Genomic DNA, 16,172 nt, shown 5'->3' with positions numbered 1-16,172 from the left:
AAACACTGTAGTACTACCTTTTAAAAAACACTGTAGTAGCAGTACGACATGTAGGGAAAGAGAGACGTGCTCCAAACGTGGGTTCTCTCTATGATCTGTGGGCCCCACTTACGTATAATAATGTCTATCAGAAAGCAGTATGACACGCGGGTTTGAGTCATTAGGAAAATTATTGTTATACTCTGTTGTGCATTTACTTTTAATAGCATGCCATGGGGTTAATTTCCTTTTTCTTTTGTGGATTCTTTTAGCGGGGAATTTTCTTTTGCGGATTAGGATCCATGTATATACATCCCCACCACGTCATTCAAATCCACTCGATATAGAGACGGAGTTGACGAGGGGGCTGACTGCCAACAATTGAGAGGGTAAAATGGATTTTCCACTATAATTATATTCTTTGTACATACTTACCCCGCAAACGAAAAAATGTGTATATATACTTACTTCATGGAGCGAACCAAATATACTAAAAAATAGAAAATAATTGCCAAATTAAGATACTTGCATATTTGGGGTTAATCTGATGCTAGATAGCCACAGTACATCACCTTTTTCTTTCTTTTTTTGCGAATAGTACATCACCTTTTTCTTCTTGTTGTCTTTATATACTGCAGCTTCCGTTTATCAAACTTTTATGCGAGTAGTATTGTGTATCATTCTTATTTTTCCAGTTCCATGTACTAGAAATGTTGCACTATCATGTGTATTTAAGAGTACTCCTGGTGCGCCCATGCATTGTCTAAGGAATCTGATTAATTATCCACCTGATTTCATCCACATACACTAATTAGCTAGGAACTAAGCCCGTAAAATACACTCCATTATGTGATGAAATATGTCAATAGTGTTTTTGCTCACCATAAATTTTTTAACGATCATATCAATCTTGATGTTGTATTATTGTTTCTAATTCAAGGCTGGCTATATAGGACTCTTTGTTAGGTGCTGGGGAACACATTTCTATATGTGTTGCATGGCATATTTGGAGAAAGTAATAGGAATAGAACCTATCTTGGCATATCTTGGTTAGGCCGATTTTATGACAACTAGCAAAGGCCAGAGGAGGGACAAGATCAATATCCAGTTTTAATAAACTGGATTAGCTAGAATCCCTTTCGGGTCTTTCCATGCAAAATATAAAGTATGAACCTACATATACTTATGAAGTGTACGGTTAATTTGGGGGATAGACTCTCTACTCATCATGGCTGTGTATCATGGGATCATTTCTAAATTTTGGTGGGACGAGTCAATCCCTTTCTTTTCCCTTGGGCTTCATGCTCATGGTGGACCAAACCCTAAAAAAAATAAGAGAGTCAGGATCAGAGATGGTGTATATATATTCACCATGCATCCCATTCCTCAAATCAAAGACCACAGTATATTCTTACTAAATTTGAGCGGGCTTGGAAAAGTTCACCAATGATCTAACAATATCAGTTCCAGAAAGTCTGTATCAGAATGTAGTTACTTCATGTAGCTAACCAAATTTAATGCTGAAAAAACAATAATGGTAACTGACTCACTGATTCCCAGCTAGTACGTACTATCTATATGCAAATTCGTAGTTCGGGAGAAACCTGAAAGTACAGACAGTTAGAGCGAGAAATATCAAGTTCATAAGACTGCGTTATGCCCAATTGATAGAGTAATGCCAACTAGAACTCCTCTAATAATTAAGATTATCCTAGCATGCAGATACCAACTCTTTCTATTACTCCTATACCTGGATCTCGAATCCAAGACATCTCATCAGTAGATGGACAGATTCCGTTCTTATGCAAGTATGTATGATTTGTATGAAATTATGGATGTTCAATATACAAACGACCTTGCATGATATCAAACATGCATATAATAAGTATGATTGTCTATAGCTCCAGAATTTTGCATTAAAACCTAGAATTATAAAACACAGATAATTTGTGTATTGAGTTACAGACACCAGCCTTGAGTACTATCCTGAGGTCCCAAACACACAAAAATGTTCTTTCTCCAATCTCTGTCTCTATACTCACCAAAATTAGTGAGTATAAAACCATCAGCACATCAGATAAAAGAATTGTTCAGTATACATATGGTTTTTTGAAATGCAGTATACATATAGTTAGATAGGCATAAATGTAATGGACACCACTATTTGCACATTTAAGGTAGAAACAACTACCTAAACAAAAAAGAACTTCTTTTCTGCAAAACTTATGGATATATTAGTACATGTATGTTTGCTCATGTACACACCATGCTATCTTAGTGAGTCAAAGGCTTATTTTTTGCCATCTTTACTTTGTGATATTTGACATGGGAGCCTAGCTTTCAAGTCTAAATCTAGCTAGAGTATATATATAGACGGATCAAATATTTCACACTCTTCAAATTTAGCTAGATGAAGAACCAGTAGTTACTACATACAAAAATCTGTACACATGATGATGACAAAAAGGCGCAAGATTAATTTCTGCATGGATAACTATAAGGTACACTGAATTAGCATCATCACAAAATAAAAATAATTTCATGTATTAATCACCATTCAAAACATATTGTACAAGCAAAGTATTATCAAAGCAATGTAGGTAATTATAAGCTTAGGCCTGGGTCACAAAAGAATTTCATGTATTGGTCACCATTCAAAATGTATTTTACATGAAAAATATTATGAAAGCAATTATAAGCTTGGACCTCTTCATAAAACTGAATTGGCACGTGTGCTTAAAAAGATGGATGGATAATTTAAAGAATATATATTTCTGACTTCTCTCGTTCCCATCCTATTCTCAGTATATGTACTAGACTCTCAGCAAGTTGAGTTGACAGCTTTGGTCACAAATACCTTCTCCATAATGCATGTTCATTGTTTATTATGGTTTTCATTTCCATGGTTTATAAAAGAAAGAGGATAGGGAGGTGTCAATTTGACTTTTAACAGCAGACCCTCTAAGAAACTAATTAGCACTAGTGCTAATAAACTTTTAGCTGCTGATTGTTGAGAAATTCCACAAACTGTAAAAGTTTTTCGTTAATTTAGCCAAAACGAATTGATACTAGCTAACCAACTATACTGAAAGACTAAAATCAACAATGTTTGCTTTCAGATGATACATGGCACTACATTCTTCTGACTTCATGTACAAGATTACAAGGTGTTCAATAATTGAGCGCACAACTTCTTTACTTGCTGTTACTCAGATCATATACATTTTTCCTATCTTTCTTATACTTCCAGTGGACCAGTGTGAGCAAATGAGTCACTGTGTTTATTCTGGCCAACAAATGCAGTAGTTCTATCTTATAAGCAAGGAGGGAAAGTTATGTACAAGAGGTCTCACAAATAAGGTTTCCAATTTGTGTACATTCTTTGCTTGATCAACCTAATAAATTGCATTATTGCTAGATATGCCTTTTCCTACAGGAAGGTAATTACCGATTGTTGATGAACAGGGTCCGGGATTCTTCCTTTTTAAGTAAGGAAGAAACTTTTGAGGCCGCATGCAGTTATTATTAGAAAGCAAGCATTGATATTTTTTAAGAACAGGGTACATGAGTTACTTTTCTTCTGTAGGCTAAAAAGCTCCCCAGACATTCATAATTATACATGTGGATAACTGGACATGGAATAATAGGTATAATGAGGAAAACATTTTAAAGAAGAACACTACGAAAAGCTATATTCTTTTCTACTGCTATATTTGCTTTGTAAAGACCTTTTATTGTACCTTTTTAAAAAAAATCAATATCTCTGTAGTAGGTACACACTCCTATAAACATATTGACATCGCGAGAGGAAAATCTGGTGTGTTAATAATCAAAATGGAAGAACTTCATATCTACAACATCTCACTACTCAAGTCAGTTGAAATGCTGCAATATAAGTACAGCAATATGGTCATACAGTAAATTAACGAAATGGAGAGACCGGCAAGGCACATGAAGCATTTAATGAAACCGCTTGATCAAGTGTCACTAGCCCATGATTATTCTGTTGTAGACTTTCTAGGTGTACTATTTGAACACACCAGTGTACATGCATATTGCTAGTTCAAATTTTCTGTTTAGTTTGACAATATATTAATTAATTGTAATGTTGCCATACATCCAGAGAATACTTTGTACCAACCAGTTGGCTTTTCATATACTTATAGTCAATGTTTCAAAGGGATAGATGCTATTCAGAATTTCAGATATAATGATTCTAGACTAGCTAATTATAATCATTATCATGATGCACATGCTTTATGTTTTGACAACTCTGCTCACAGGCACCTTTTTCTTTTCTAATCGTTCTCAGATACATGCGATACAGGTATATCTCTTGCATTAATGTGATACTTATATTAGTCTTCCTCTAGACCTGTGTGACTTGTATGTGAATAGCTTTCAGTGAGGATAACAGATAATTCAACTAATTAACTCAAACTCAAGGTGACACTGAACCAATATATAATTGACTGAAATATACTGCCATCCGAATTTGATAAGAAAGATAGATCATTTCTGTAACAAGAAGACCTGAAACCTGCTTATACATCCTTGTATACTGCATGAAGTATAAAGCCTAACTCAGGGAAACCTATCAGTTGTGCTAGATTAAGGTAGAAACTAAGTATATGCATTTGTCATAAGTTCATTCTTGTAAATATATGTGATGTGAGCAAATTGAGTACATTTAGTTTGCACTAGCTAGCTGTTACTAGGATGGTTCAAGAATTTCACCTGAAATTGATTGCCCAAACCTTCCGATCAAAACTGTATGTGACCTCTTAGGATGATATTCCCATGTAGCACTGGAAACACAGGACAACTCCAAGAACCTCAAAATTAGCACATCAGCAAAATATAGTTGCCAAAATTAGTAGAACGCACCCAGCATGAGCATAAGATTTGCAAGAAATCAATTAATCTCACCATTGGACACAAAGTTTGCATATCAATATGTCATGCAGCTGCAAATATATACAAGAAATCACCTTAAGTAATTAGAATTAGTACTCCGCCGTTGTTGCTGCTCTCATTAATTAGTCCAATCCTTCCATCGGCTGCCCTATCGCCGCCGCCTCCGACATGAACCAGTCAAGCTCACCTTCGCCGCCGATGCTTTTCATCAGATCTCTGACGTCGTGCTCTTCCTCCCTCGCATCCTCGAAGCGGCCGGTGCTGGAGGAGGTCGCCCCCTCCCCTTTCTCTTTCAACGGTCCTGCAGCGGCAGCGGCAGCGCCCCCCTGGGTCTCGTTGGCAAGCCGGTCGATGGCCGGCTTGGACTGCGTGAGGAGCCACTCCACCGTCTTGCTGGCCTTGTCGAAGCCGAGGAGGTCCTGCAGCGCGAAGAACTCGCGCGCCACGCCGACGGACAGCCGCATCCGCCGGTCGCGCACCCCCTGCGCCGTGCGGATCTTGCTGTGCCGGTCCGTCCGGAACGGCCTCTTCCGCGCCGCCCCGACGACGGCACCCCCTGGCGCGCCATTATTCCCCGGCTCCCCCCGCTCCGCCGGAGCTGGAGCGGTTACCGGCTGCCAAAGCACCGCCTCCAGGGTCCCCTCCTCCTGCAGCAGCAGCTGCTGCTGGTGGTGGTGGTACATCTCGGCGGGGAAGAACTGGAAGCACTCGCCAAAAGACGACGGAGCTGGATGCATGTGGCGGCCGGTGGGTAGTAGGGTTTGATAGTGGCGGTTCTTGGTGGGATACTCAATGATGATGATGGTGATGATAACGGTGGATGGTTGGGTCATCTCTCAAATAGTTCGAAGCTTCAGTAGCAAACCAAAGCAAGCAGTAAACTTATGTGGATCAGTGGATGGACAGCTAGAAGCTCCCTGTTCTGGTAGTGGCCTGCGCTACTAGCTAGTGTCAATGCGGATCTAAATCTTACTTCTACTTTTACTGCTCCTTTCTCGCTCTATGTCAAGTAGAGCTAAGCATCCATGTCCAGGGAAGGGGCTGGAAGAGGAGGAAAGGGGAAGAAGAGGTGAGGGAGGACGAGCTAGCTAGCTAGAGACGGTATAGGCCGGCATCTAGATAGGGCACTCCTTCAGGCCCACTTGAGTATTAAGATATGGACAAGTGTATCCAGTACTCCCTCCGTCCGAAAATACTTGTCATTAAAATGGATAAAAGGAGATGTATCTAGATGTATTTTAGTTCTAGATACATCCATTTTTATCCATTTTGATGACAAGTATTTTCGGACGGAGGGAGTACATTGCAAGTGTACTATACCCAGCTTGCATTTTTTAATATCTATTTATACTTTTTTTATTAGTAATTTATTTCTTTTTGCCTGTGCTGGCGGGTGCAGCTCTGCAGGCAAGCGGCTCTGTCTTCATGGTTGGATGGCAATGCCATTTGATGTAGTAGCTGGCTAGCTAGGTCTCAAAACTGTTAATGTGCACTGGCATGTGGGGTCAGGAGAGGTAAGGTGTCTAGCTAGCTTGTCTGCTTCTGCTGGTGGGTGTGTGTGGGCGAATGATGAACGCAGGTAAGGTGTCTAGCTAGCTTGTCTGCTTCTGCTGGTGGGTGTGTGTGGGCGAATGATGAACGCATTATTGTGAGGCAAATCTCTATACGTGTGTGCAGTTACTACTGTAGGGACATGTGCTGAGGGCTGTAGGCCTATACCCATCTAAGAATGGTCACGTATTTGTACACATCTAACCATGTGCATATGTACAGTGCTAGGTAACGATGGGACATTTGGTTATTTAGCACTACACCCGTTGTATGTTAGGGCAATTCCAACACCGAGCACCAAATTACCGGCAAATATCGTCCCGTCCAAATTTCCACAAACCAGAAACAAAGTGGGTGATGTCTGAAGGAGTCCGCCACGTCGGACACTGACAAACCGTCCAACCACGCAGCCGTTGCATCCATATCGGCCGGTCGCCATTAAGATGTAGCAAGATTGCTAGCCGCCCAATCAACATCCTGACGTCCTTTTGACGGCGAAGAAATACTTCTCCGAGACGGAGCGGTGGTAGTGCTGCATCACGCAATGCCGGGTAGTGTTCGCAAACACCCAAGTACCGCTGGCCTGGGTGCTCGCGGAGGCTTCGGCAGTCGAACCTTCTAAGACCACATCGAGTCAAACACCCATCATCAGCGCTGGCTCAACAACAAGCTCCTCCGAGTGGGCTGGCGGAGCCCGAGCGTGACGCCTTCATCTGAGCCGCCGACATTATTGATGTCTACTATACAACTTTATGTTGGGGCTGGAAAGCAACAACGCGTTGCACAAATTCACCGACACGGCAAATATACACATTACACAGCCCCTTTCACTTGTGATAAACTTTGAGGACATGTTCAACCAACAAGTAAGCAGCGGAATAATACAAACAACATGCACATGTGACACAGGATTTAACATGGAAAAACCTTCTCAACTTGAGGAGTAAAAAACCATGGTTGTGGACCGACCGATCCACGCAATTTCACTATGAGAATGATGAGTACAAAGTCTGCTCTAGAACCTCTAGAGAGATTTACAACACACTCTCCACGTTGCCAAACGGCAACAGTAACAACAGCCACAAGAGGCAAGATTTCAGCAAAGCAGAATTTACACAGCTTCTGTACCCTTCAGTGTTTTGCAAACTGCTCTTAAACCATTGAACCAAACAATACCAAATCTGGCAGACAAGTAGACACATGAGTTCTTGACATCCCCTCCAAATTTCAGCTCAATCGGACATCATTTGCCTACCAAACTGTTCGTCTCCCAAAACTACTTTGTTCTAAAACTGCAGCAGTCAGAGCTAGCAAAACCACTCTCAAATCTGATGCTCCACTGACCCAATCCTCAAACCAGCTAACCAGATCGAAGTACTCAAAATAAGGAACGATCTCATCAAGTTTGGGGTCGATCCAAGCACGTTTGAGCCTCCAATCACCAGCTTGAACATTGTCTAGTCAGATGCAGCAAATCTGGACAGAGCCTCTGATTCTTCTTCTTCCTCTCTCTCAGGTTGTGTTTTCTCTTGTGTGCTCTCACTCTTACTCTCACACGAATGACAGCCACCACCAGCAGGGGTGGAGTGGCTAGGGTTTTCTCCTTACTTCACTTCACTTGGAAGCACTCTCAACCGCTGGATGCAGCGAGGATCAACGGCTGACATGTGTTGGACTTATGGGCTGATGTTGGGCTGCCAACACACCTCCACGTGGAGGGACTTAGCCCAACACTTTATTCTTATAGACTCGTGTTGGGCCTCCAAGCACAGAGTTTTGTAGGACATTAATTTTTTTTCCTCAAGTATAACATTTATCAATCTGTGGGACGTGTAGGATGAAGATGGTGTCTCTCAAACAACTCTGCAATCAAATATAAGAAATATCTTGTGTCCTCAACACACCCAATACAATGGCAACTTGTATAGGTGCATTAGTTTGGTAAAGAGATGGTGATACAAGTATAGTATCAATAGTAGATATAGGTTTTTGTGATATGAAAATATAAAAATAGCAAGATAGCAAGTGATAAAGCAGAGCACAAACAATATTGCAATGCTTGAAAACAAGGCCTCGGGTTCATACTTTCACTAGTGCAATCTCTCAACATTGGTAACACAATTGAATCATATAACAATCCCGCAACATGCGACAAAGAATCACGCCAAAGTTCTTACCAAGTGGAGAACATAAGAAGAAATTGTTGTAGGGTATGAAACCACCTCAAAATTATCTTTTCTGATCAATCTATTAAGCTATCCCTGTAAGTGTCACGAACAACCCTAGAGTTCATACTAAAATAACATCATATGATACACATCAATCAACTCTAATGTCACCTAAATACTCCAATATCACCACAAGTATCTGTGGGTCAATTATACAATACGCATCAAAACATTTCAGATTCATAATATTCAATCCAACACAAAGAACTTCAAAGAGTGCCCTAAAGTTTCTATCGGGGGAAGTAGGAAGAAAACATGCATCAACCTCAATGCCTAGATTAATGTCACCACAGGAATCCGCAAGTTGATTGCCAACACATATATCAAGTGAATCAATAAAACACCCCATTGTCACCACGGGTATCCACATGCAAGACATACATCAAGTGTTCTCAAATCCAAAATATTCAATCCGATAATAGTGAAACCTCAAAGGTAAAAATATCAATTCATCACAAGAAGATAAAGAGGGAGAAACACCATATGATCCAACTGTATTAACAAAGCTCGCGGTACATCAAGATCATGTCAAATCAAGACCATGAGAGAGAGAGAGAGATCAAACACATAGTTAATAGTACATACCCTCAGCCCCAAGGGTGAACTACTCCGTCATCATGGAGACCGCCGAGATGATGAAGATGGCCTCCGGTACGATTTCCCCCTCCGGAAGGGTGCGACGCTACAGATGGGATCTCTTTGGTACAGAGGCTTCTGGTGGCGGAGTCAAAGTTCTAGGTTAACTTTCAGGGGTTTCCCTATTTATAAGAATTTTCAGAGTTGGAATCACGCAAAAAAGGGGGTTACGATGGGCCCACAAGCCACATGGGCACCATCTTCACCCCTTGGGCGCGCCCAAGTGGCTTGTGGCCACCTCATGGCTCCTCTGGTCCTCCCACAAAGCTTTGTGGGTCTCTTTTGTTCTAAAAAATCGTCAAAAAGTTTCAAACCACTCCAAGAACTTCTATTTCTGCACAAAAAAACAACACCATGACAGTTCTGCTGAAAATAGCGTCAGTGCGGGTTAGTCCCATTCAAATCATACCAAAACCATATAAAATGGTTATAAGCATGGAATGAATACTTCATCAATTATAGATTCGTTGGATGCATATCAGCATCCCCAAGCTTAATTCCTGCTCGTCCTCGAGTAGGTAAATGATAAAATAAATAATTTATGAATTATGAATGCTAGTATAGTGTATAAATTTGATAAATGATAATTTTAATCACTTTTCCTAGCATCATAGCATCAACTTTTTCTCATAAAACTCATCATGACAAAGTAGCAATCAATTCACATGTTATGGTTCAAACAATGCATTCTCTTGAAACTTAACAACCTATGTTCTTAGTCACAAAACAATTTCAATGCATATTATTTTCAACGAAGTATAAGTAAGAGCTCCACATACTCAATTATCATATAGTCTTCTATGATTGCTAATACTCAAAGCATATTTTTAGAAGAAATAGCATCCATCAAACACAAAGAAAGATATGGGCTTAATGTTTCGCCTCCCAACTCATTTATCATAGAGATAATTGTCACCAATAATAATTCATGATCAAATATATTTGAATGGCCATATGTGCCTAGATCTTTTCCCACCACATGATGATTGCCAACTGAAGAATAGGTTGGAAAAATAAACTGACTCGATAAAAACAAAATTAACAGAAAAAGTACAAGATAAGCCCTTCATAGAGGGAAGCATGGATTTGTAGAGGTACCAGACCTCATTGCTTAAAATGGAGATGTATTAACATTTTGAGTGGTGTGCCTTTCCTGTCAACGTCACGACCGAGAATTCTCAATATCTTCCATGCTTAACACATTATTGGTGGTTCCCAAGTGGAAAGGTAAAGTTTACTCCCCCTCAACCATCCAAACACAAGCCATGGCTAGTCGAATCCTCGGATGCCCTCTGTCGGTGTCAAAACCGGCGGATCTCGGGTAGGGGGTCCCGAACTGTGTGTCTAAGGCGGATGGTAACAGGAGGCAGGGGACACGATGTTTACCCAGGTTCGGGCCCTCTTGATGGAGGTAATACCCTACGTCTTGCTTGATTGTTCTTGATGATATGAGTATTACAAGAGTTGATCTACCACAAGATCGTAGAGGCTAAACCCTAGAAGCTAGCCTATGGTATGACTGTATGTTGTCCTACGGACTAAACCCGCCGGTTTATATAGACACCGAAGGGGGGCTAGGGTTACACAAGGTCGGTTACAAGGGAGGATATATACATATCCGTATTGCCTAGCTTGCCTTCCACGCCAAGGAGAGTCCCATCCGGATACGAGACGAAGTCTTCAATCTTGTATCTTCATAGTCCAACAGTCCGGCCAAAGGATATAGTCCGGCTATCCGGAGACCCCCTAATCCAGGACTCCCTTAGTAGCCCCTGAACCAGGCTTCAATGACGATGAGTCCGGCGTAGTATTGTCTTCGACATTGCAAGGCGGGTTCCTCCTCCGAATACTCCATGGAAGATTTTGAACACAAGGATAGTGTCCGGCCCTGCAAAACAAGTTCCACATACCACCGTAGAGAGAATAATATTTCCACAAATCTAACCTGATGATACGTTTTGGCGGCATGACATCATGCCACGACCCGGTCTTTATTCGAACTGTTTTTCTCAACCAGCTCCGCACATATCACGAGGCGGTTTTCTTGACACGTCTTGTCAAAGCAGAGATCGTGTTCCTCTTATCACGGGATTCTCATCAATACATACGTGGGTAACCCAACCGCGCCATCAATTCTTTTACGGCGCCTGGGGAATAAGCGGTTCTACCAGGAAAGTGGGGAGACACACCGCCTCCTCCGCCCTTATAAAGGGACAAGGATTTACCCTTTTCACCCATGCCTTCTTCTTCCTCGCTTACCCATTCCCGCACACTCGAGCTCTAGCGCCCAAGCTCGTGTTCTTCTTCTCAAACCACTCCAAGCATGTCCGGAGCAGGAGGCAAGTGGATGGTCTCCTCCGTCACGGAGGAGAACATCAAAAAGTTACGGGAAGCCGGATATCTGGCCGCGGATATCGCGCACCGGCTGCCAGATGCAGGGCAGATCATCCCTACGCCCAAACCCCATGAGAGGGTAGTTTTTCTTACCCACTTCGTCCGCGGACTGGGATTTCCCCTCCGCCCATTCGTCCGCGGGCTGATGTTCTACTACGGGCTGGATTTTCATGATTTGGCCCCCAATTTCATCCTCAACATCTCGGCGCTTATCGTCGTGTGCGAGGCCTTCCTCCGCATCAAGCCCCATTTCGGCCTGTGGCTAAGGAATTTTAATGTCAAACCGAGGTGGTGGTCGGCCAGGAGGTAGAGTGCGGAGGCGCCATGGTGGGCAAGATTCCTAACATCACCTGCCTCGAAGGCTCCTATGTGAAGACCATAAAGGGGTGGCAATCGGGGTGTTCTACATCACCGAGCTGCGTGACTCCAACTGGGTGGAGGCCCCCGAATTTCGATTCGGAGTCCCCACGCGGCTCACCTCCTGGAAAGAGAAGGGCCTGTCCTGGGGTTCTTCGCTAGAGCTGACTGGACTCCAGACCTGCATCCAGAACATGACAAACAAGAAAACCAAGCTCGTCAACGTGGTCCAGGTAATGCTCTTCCGTCGGACCCTTCCATGTCAACGACGGGCATTTGATTTGTGTGAGTTCGACTCGGCCAAGCACCAGACGCTGCGAGAGCTCTGTGACACAACGCACGAGGACGTCTGGAGGGTGTTGTTAAAGAGCGCCGAGATTCCTCCCTCCTTCACCGAGGACCGCGGACTCAGCGCAAAGCGTCGCGCAAGTCCGGTAGGCTTTTATATCTCTCAGGGTATTTATTTGCCCCGGTTTAGTTATGTGCAGGATCTAAGCTTCCATGTCATTAACATGGCTGGATTCAGACGGCGGAGCAGCTTGATTGCCCAGCCTCTCTGCCCAAAGATCCCGTAGACGTTCTTCTAACGAAGATGCTGACTCCGGCACCTTACGAGGTGCCGGCAAAGAAGGCCAAGAAGAAGGCCACGGGGACCCGAAAGGGTCTCCGGCGCAAGGTTGTATCGGACTCATCGTCCGATGACTCCGACGCGCACTCCTCCCATGGAAACAAGGAGGAGGAGGAGAAAAGCCCCCCCCCCAGCCAGTGGAGACAAGAAAAGGAAGGCTGACCCATCCGGGGAGGCTGAAGGGTCCAAGAAGGGAAGAACCCTCCCTCCTGACTACGCCACGACGGCCGCCGACAGCGGCAACGAGTGGCTACCCAGGGACAAGCCCCTGGCGAAGTCGTAAGTGTCTGAACACCATAGTACTTCATGGTATATTTTATTGCACTGCCTCTCCTCATGCCTAACATGATGCACTCCGTCCCGAGCTCATCTCGACGTATCCTCGTCGAGCGGCTCTTTGGACTCGTCGGATATGAACAACGGTTCTCTTTCGACCACTTCCACCCCTCGCCCTACGGACAAAGCCGAGGTGTTGTCTCAAAAGGCACCGAGCCAAGGGGAGGTGGTCCTGGGGGCGCCTCGCGGCGAATTCCCGGACCCTGGGTACCAAGGGAGCGAGGCTCCTATGGGCTCTGAGTTCGAGCCCCAGCCGGACACTGCGCCGGAACCTCCGATGGTTCCAGACTCCGGCAGGCGGTCCCCCGTTAAGGGGGCCAACCATCCGTGCCGGTATCCTCTGTCCATCCAGAGGCACCGGACAACTTGCTGGAAGTGCTTCACAGCGCTTCCATCGACGAAGAGCACCACACAATCATGAGTGCGGTGGTCGAAAAGGTTCAGTCCGCCAAAAACGGACTGACCGAAGCTTGCGCCAGCCTCCTAACAGGCTTTGAGGTAAGCAATCAAAATATAAGAAAATATTACCGCATAGATAGTAGCCCCTGATGCTCTGTTCGGTGTTCAAGAAGAAAAGCCGAATAGAGGATCAAATGATGACTCGGGAGTCTAATCAGAATGTATCTATGTGTATGTGCAGGCTTCACTGCTGCTCGCTGCTGCATGTACTGCGGAGGTCTCTGCACTGAAGCAGGACCTGGAGCGGTCCGAGACCAAGCTCGGCCTTACCAAGAGGCAGCTCGAGGAGAACAAAGGTAAGTAATACCTTTGTCTATATATTCAAAGAGAAGTTTGGGTGTAAAGTAATAGGATCATCATCGATTAGTCAGGGGCCACGACCGAAGTGGCGACCCTGAGGAAGGCGTTGGCCAAGGCCGAAGAAAAAGCGGCCAAGGAGCGCATTGAACGGGAAAAGCAAGAAGCCCGAGTAGGTGAGGTGCAGCAAGAGCTCATGGCTCTCGCCAAAAAGCACGAATCCTTGGAGCTTGACTCTAAGACGCGAGAGTACGAGCTCGCACAGGCGCTTGACATCGTCCGGAGCGCCAAGGCGTAAGCCCATAAGGCCCTTCAGGAGATTGACATGGTGAAGAAGATAGCAGTGGGTAAGGCATTCATTATGTAAATCAAGCACGTGAAGGAGACTTTCCTTTTTCTTACCCGAGTTCGGAGCTCTCCAGGAGCGTTTGCAGATCTTCCCCGCAGTGTACTGAATGCCGCGGAGTTTTACCGAGCTGAGGAGGGGAGCTCGACGGAGAAGTTGTTCTGGTCTCAGTATACTGGGACCGAACACCCTGTGCCCTTGAGAGACCAGCTGAAGCAGTTGGTAGAGATTCACAAGGCGACCGAACAGGCCATGAGGGGCCTTATAGTCCGGATGTGGCCTGGCGAGCCCCTGTCCGGCAGCTACTTCGGTCTGGTGAGGCGTCTTGTGGAAGCCTGCCCATGGCTGGAAGTCATAAAGCGGTCTGGCTGCATCGAGGGTGCGCGCAGGGCTTTTGCTCGTGCGAAGGTGCACTGGGCGAAGCTGGATGCCGTGAAGCTGGTGAAGGAGGGGCCGCCGGAGGGCAAGGAGCATCGCTGCCCCGAGAATTATTATGAGAGTGTCCTGAAGGGTTCCCGCCTAGTGGCGGATGAGTGTGCCAAAGATGTAATTTTTGAATGAACATGCTCATGTGATCCTATAATATGAAACGAGTTCATTTGCGCCATGCGACGCTTTTTTAATTTAAAATATTACCTTCTGTGCGGCCATTTATAAAATCTGAGAGTAGGCCAGTCGTCGGCTTCTGCCCCCATGTAACTAGTACTGGGGTGTTCGGGATAAATCTGAGCAGTCTTTACCCCAATTTTGGGTCCTTCGAGGGAGGTGTTCAGCGCAACGAACCAAGCAATCGGACTATAATGCTTTATCACTCTCACTTAGCCATAGAAGTCTACAATTTTAAATTTTGGCGAAGCCCCTGGTATTCGGAGGGCCGAATTTGGGGTGCTATACACGCCTAACCCGGACAAGGCCGACTCCTTGCTCGAAGCGGAAAAAGTCTTTAAGGACTTGAGACCTCTCAAACAGCGACCAGTCTCTCGCCTTATCATGAGAGTCAGTTTTCGGCTTTCTCTACTGAGGTGTTTGTCCGGAAGAACCGGGACACAATCGCAGTAGTTCTCCCACCGCTACCTTAGCCGATATAGCGGAACGTAAGGTACCAAAGCATGGGAGCCGGGCAAACCCAACATTTGACCAAACACATGATTCGGAGCTGATGCATATAATTCTATAAGTTCGGGGTGCTGCACTGTCGAAAGTGTTCGGACTTCTTGCACCGTATTATGGGGTAAACAAGAGCCCCTGGCGAACTGACCGTGCCCGATTGTGCGGGTGCGGATTGTCGTAAATGGACATATAAGAGAAAGAGAAAAAAACTTGAATAATGCAATGATAGATTAATGATATGCATTGTTATTTAAATAATACGTCGAAGCGTACTGGTACAAGTAGTGCAATGAGCAGAAAACAGGACAATTAGGAATGTCCTATCCCAGGGCAAGCTGCGCATAGATAGTAAAAACGGGTATATCAATTATTATTAGAGACCACCTGGGGGTTCCCGTGTTCATCTTAGCTTTCTTGCCGCCTTGGTTGTCGCCTCCGGAATGTGGCCGGCGATCGTACTGCCGGAAAGGGCTTCCAGAGAGTTAGGCCTTGAAAGAGAAAAGGAATGATAAAGGTATAAACCCCTAGGGTGGTTAAGCCACATTGCGGAGTGTGTCCTGATCATGCCCCCGCCTATGTCCATGGTATTTTCAGTGCGTAGTTATGTACGCGCCGCACGGGTTTCGTCGCTTGACTGGGACTAGGACGGGGGCCGAATTGCTAGGCGAGCTCTGATCGTGCCAGGCGATCCTGTTGCAGCTTGTTCCGGACTCGCTTGAAGGTGTCTGGGGGCTGTGACGCCGAATGAGTGGTCTGCCTTAAAATGCTGCTTTGTGCTTCTGCTGCAAGGGTCGCAGTGTGCTCTTCCGTGCGGAGTGAGCGTTCTGTGTTTCCATTTACTGTTATGACCCCCTGGGTCCTGGTATCTTGAGCTTGAGGTATGCGTAATGCGACACTGCATTAAATTTTGCAAATGATGTCTGTCCGAGTAGTG

The 16,172-nt window shown here is 44.7% G+C and overlaps 1 protein-coding gene across 3 annotated transcripts; it reads right to left on the bottom strand.

Moving 5' to 3' along the window:
* Nucleotides 1-458: 458 nt before the first annotated feature.
* LOC123186973 (transcription factor TEOSINTE BRANCHED 1-like) lies at nucleotides 459-5,975 on the bottom strand. Of its 3 annotated transcripts, XM_044598714.1 has the most exons (4): nucleotides 4,717-5,975; nucleotides 1,530-1,583; nucleotides 1,395-1,430; nucleotides 464-1,301 (listed from the first exon to the last, which is right to left on the bottom strand). In XM_044598714.1, the coding sequence occupies exon 1, from the start codon at nucleotides 5,727-5,729 to the stop codon at nucleotides 5,019-5,021; it is 711 nt and encodes a 236-aa protein (XP_044454649.1). In that variant the 5' UTR covers nucleotides 5,730-5,975; the 3' UTR covers nucleotides 464-1,301; nucleotides 1,395-1,430; nucleotides 1,530-1,583; nucleotides 4,717-5,018. The 3 variants fall into 3 exon arrangements, with proteins under 3 accessions (XP_044454648.1, XP_044454647.1, XP_044454649.1); XM_044598713.1 differs by having other exon boundaries at nucleotides 459-1,301; nucleotides 1,530-5,975; XM_044598712.1 differs by having other exon boundaries at nucleotides 459-1,301; nucleotides 1,395-5,975.
* Nucleotides 5,976-16,172: the final 10,197 nt, after the last annotated feature.

Source organism: Triticum aestivum, chromosome 2A (assembly GCF_018294505.1).
Source record: "Triticum aestivum cultivar Chinese Spring chromosome 2A, IWGSC CS RefSeq v2.1, whole genome shotgun sequence".
Taxonomy (NCBI): domain Eukaryota; kingdom Viridiplantae; phylum Streptophyta; class Magnoliopsida; order Poales; family Poaceae; genus Triticum; species Triticum aestivum.
This window is presented reverse-complemented; position numbering and strand designations above follow the sequence as displayed.

What these genes read in the sequence shown, in the direction of transcription:
- LOC123186973 (XM_044598712.1), bottom strand. Translation starts at nt 5,729, where the DNA reads ATGACCCAACCATCCACCGTTATCATCACCATCATCATCATTGAGTAT.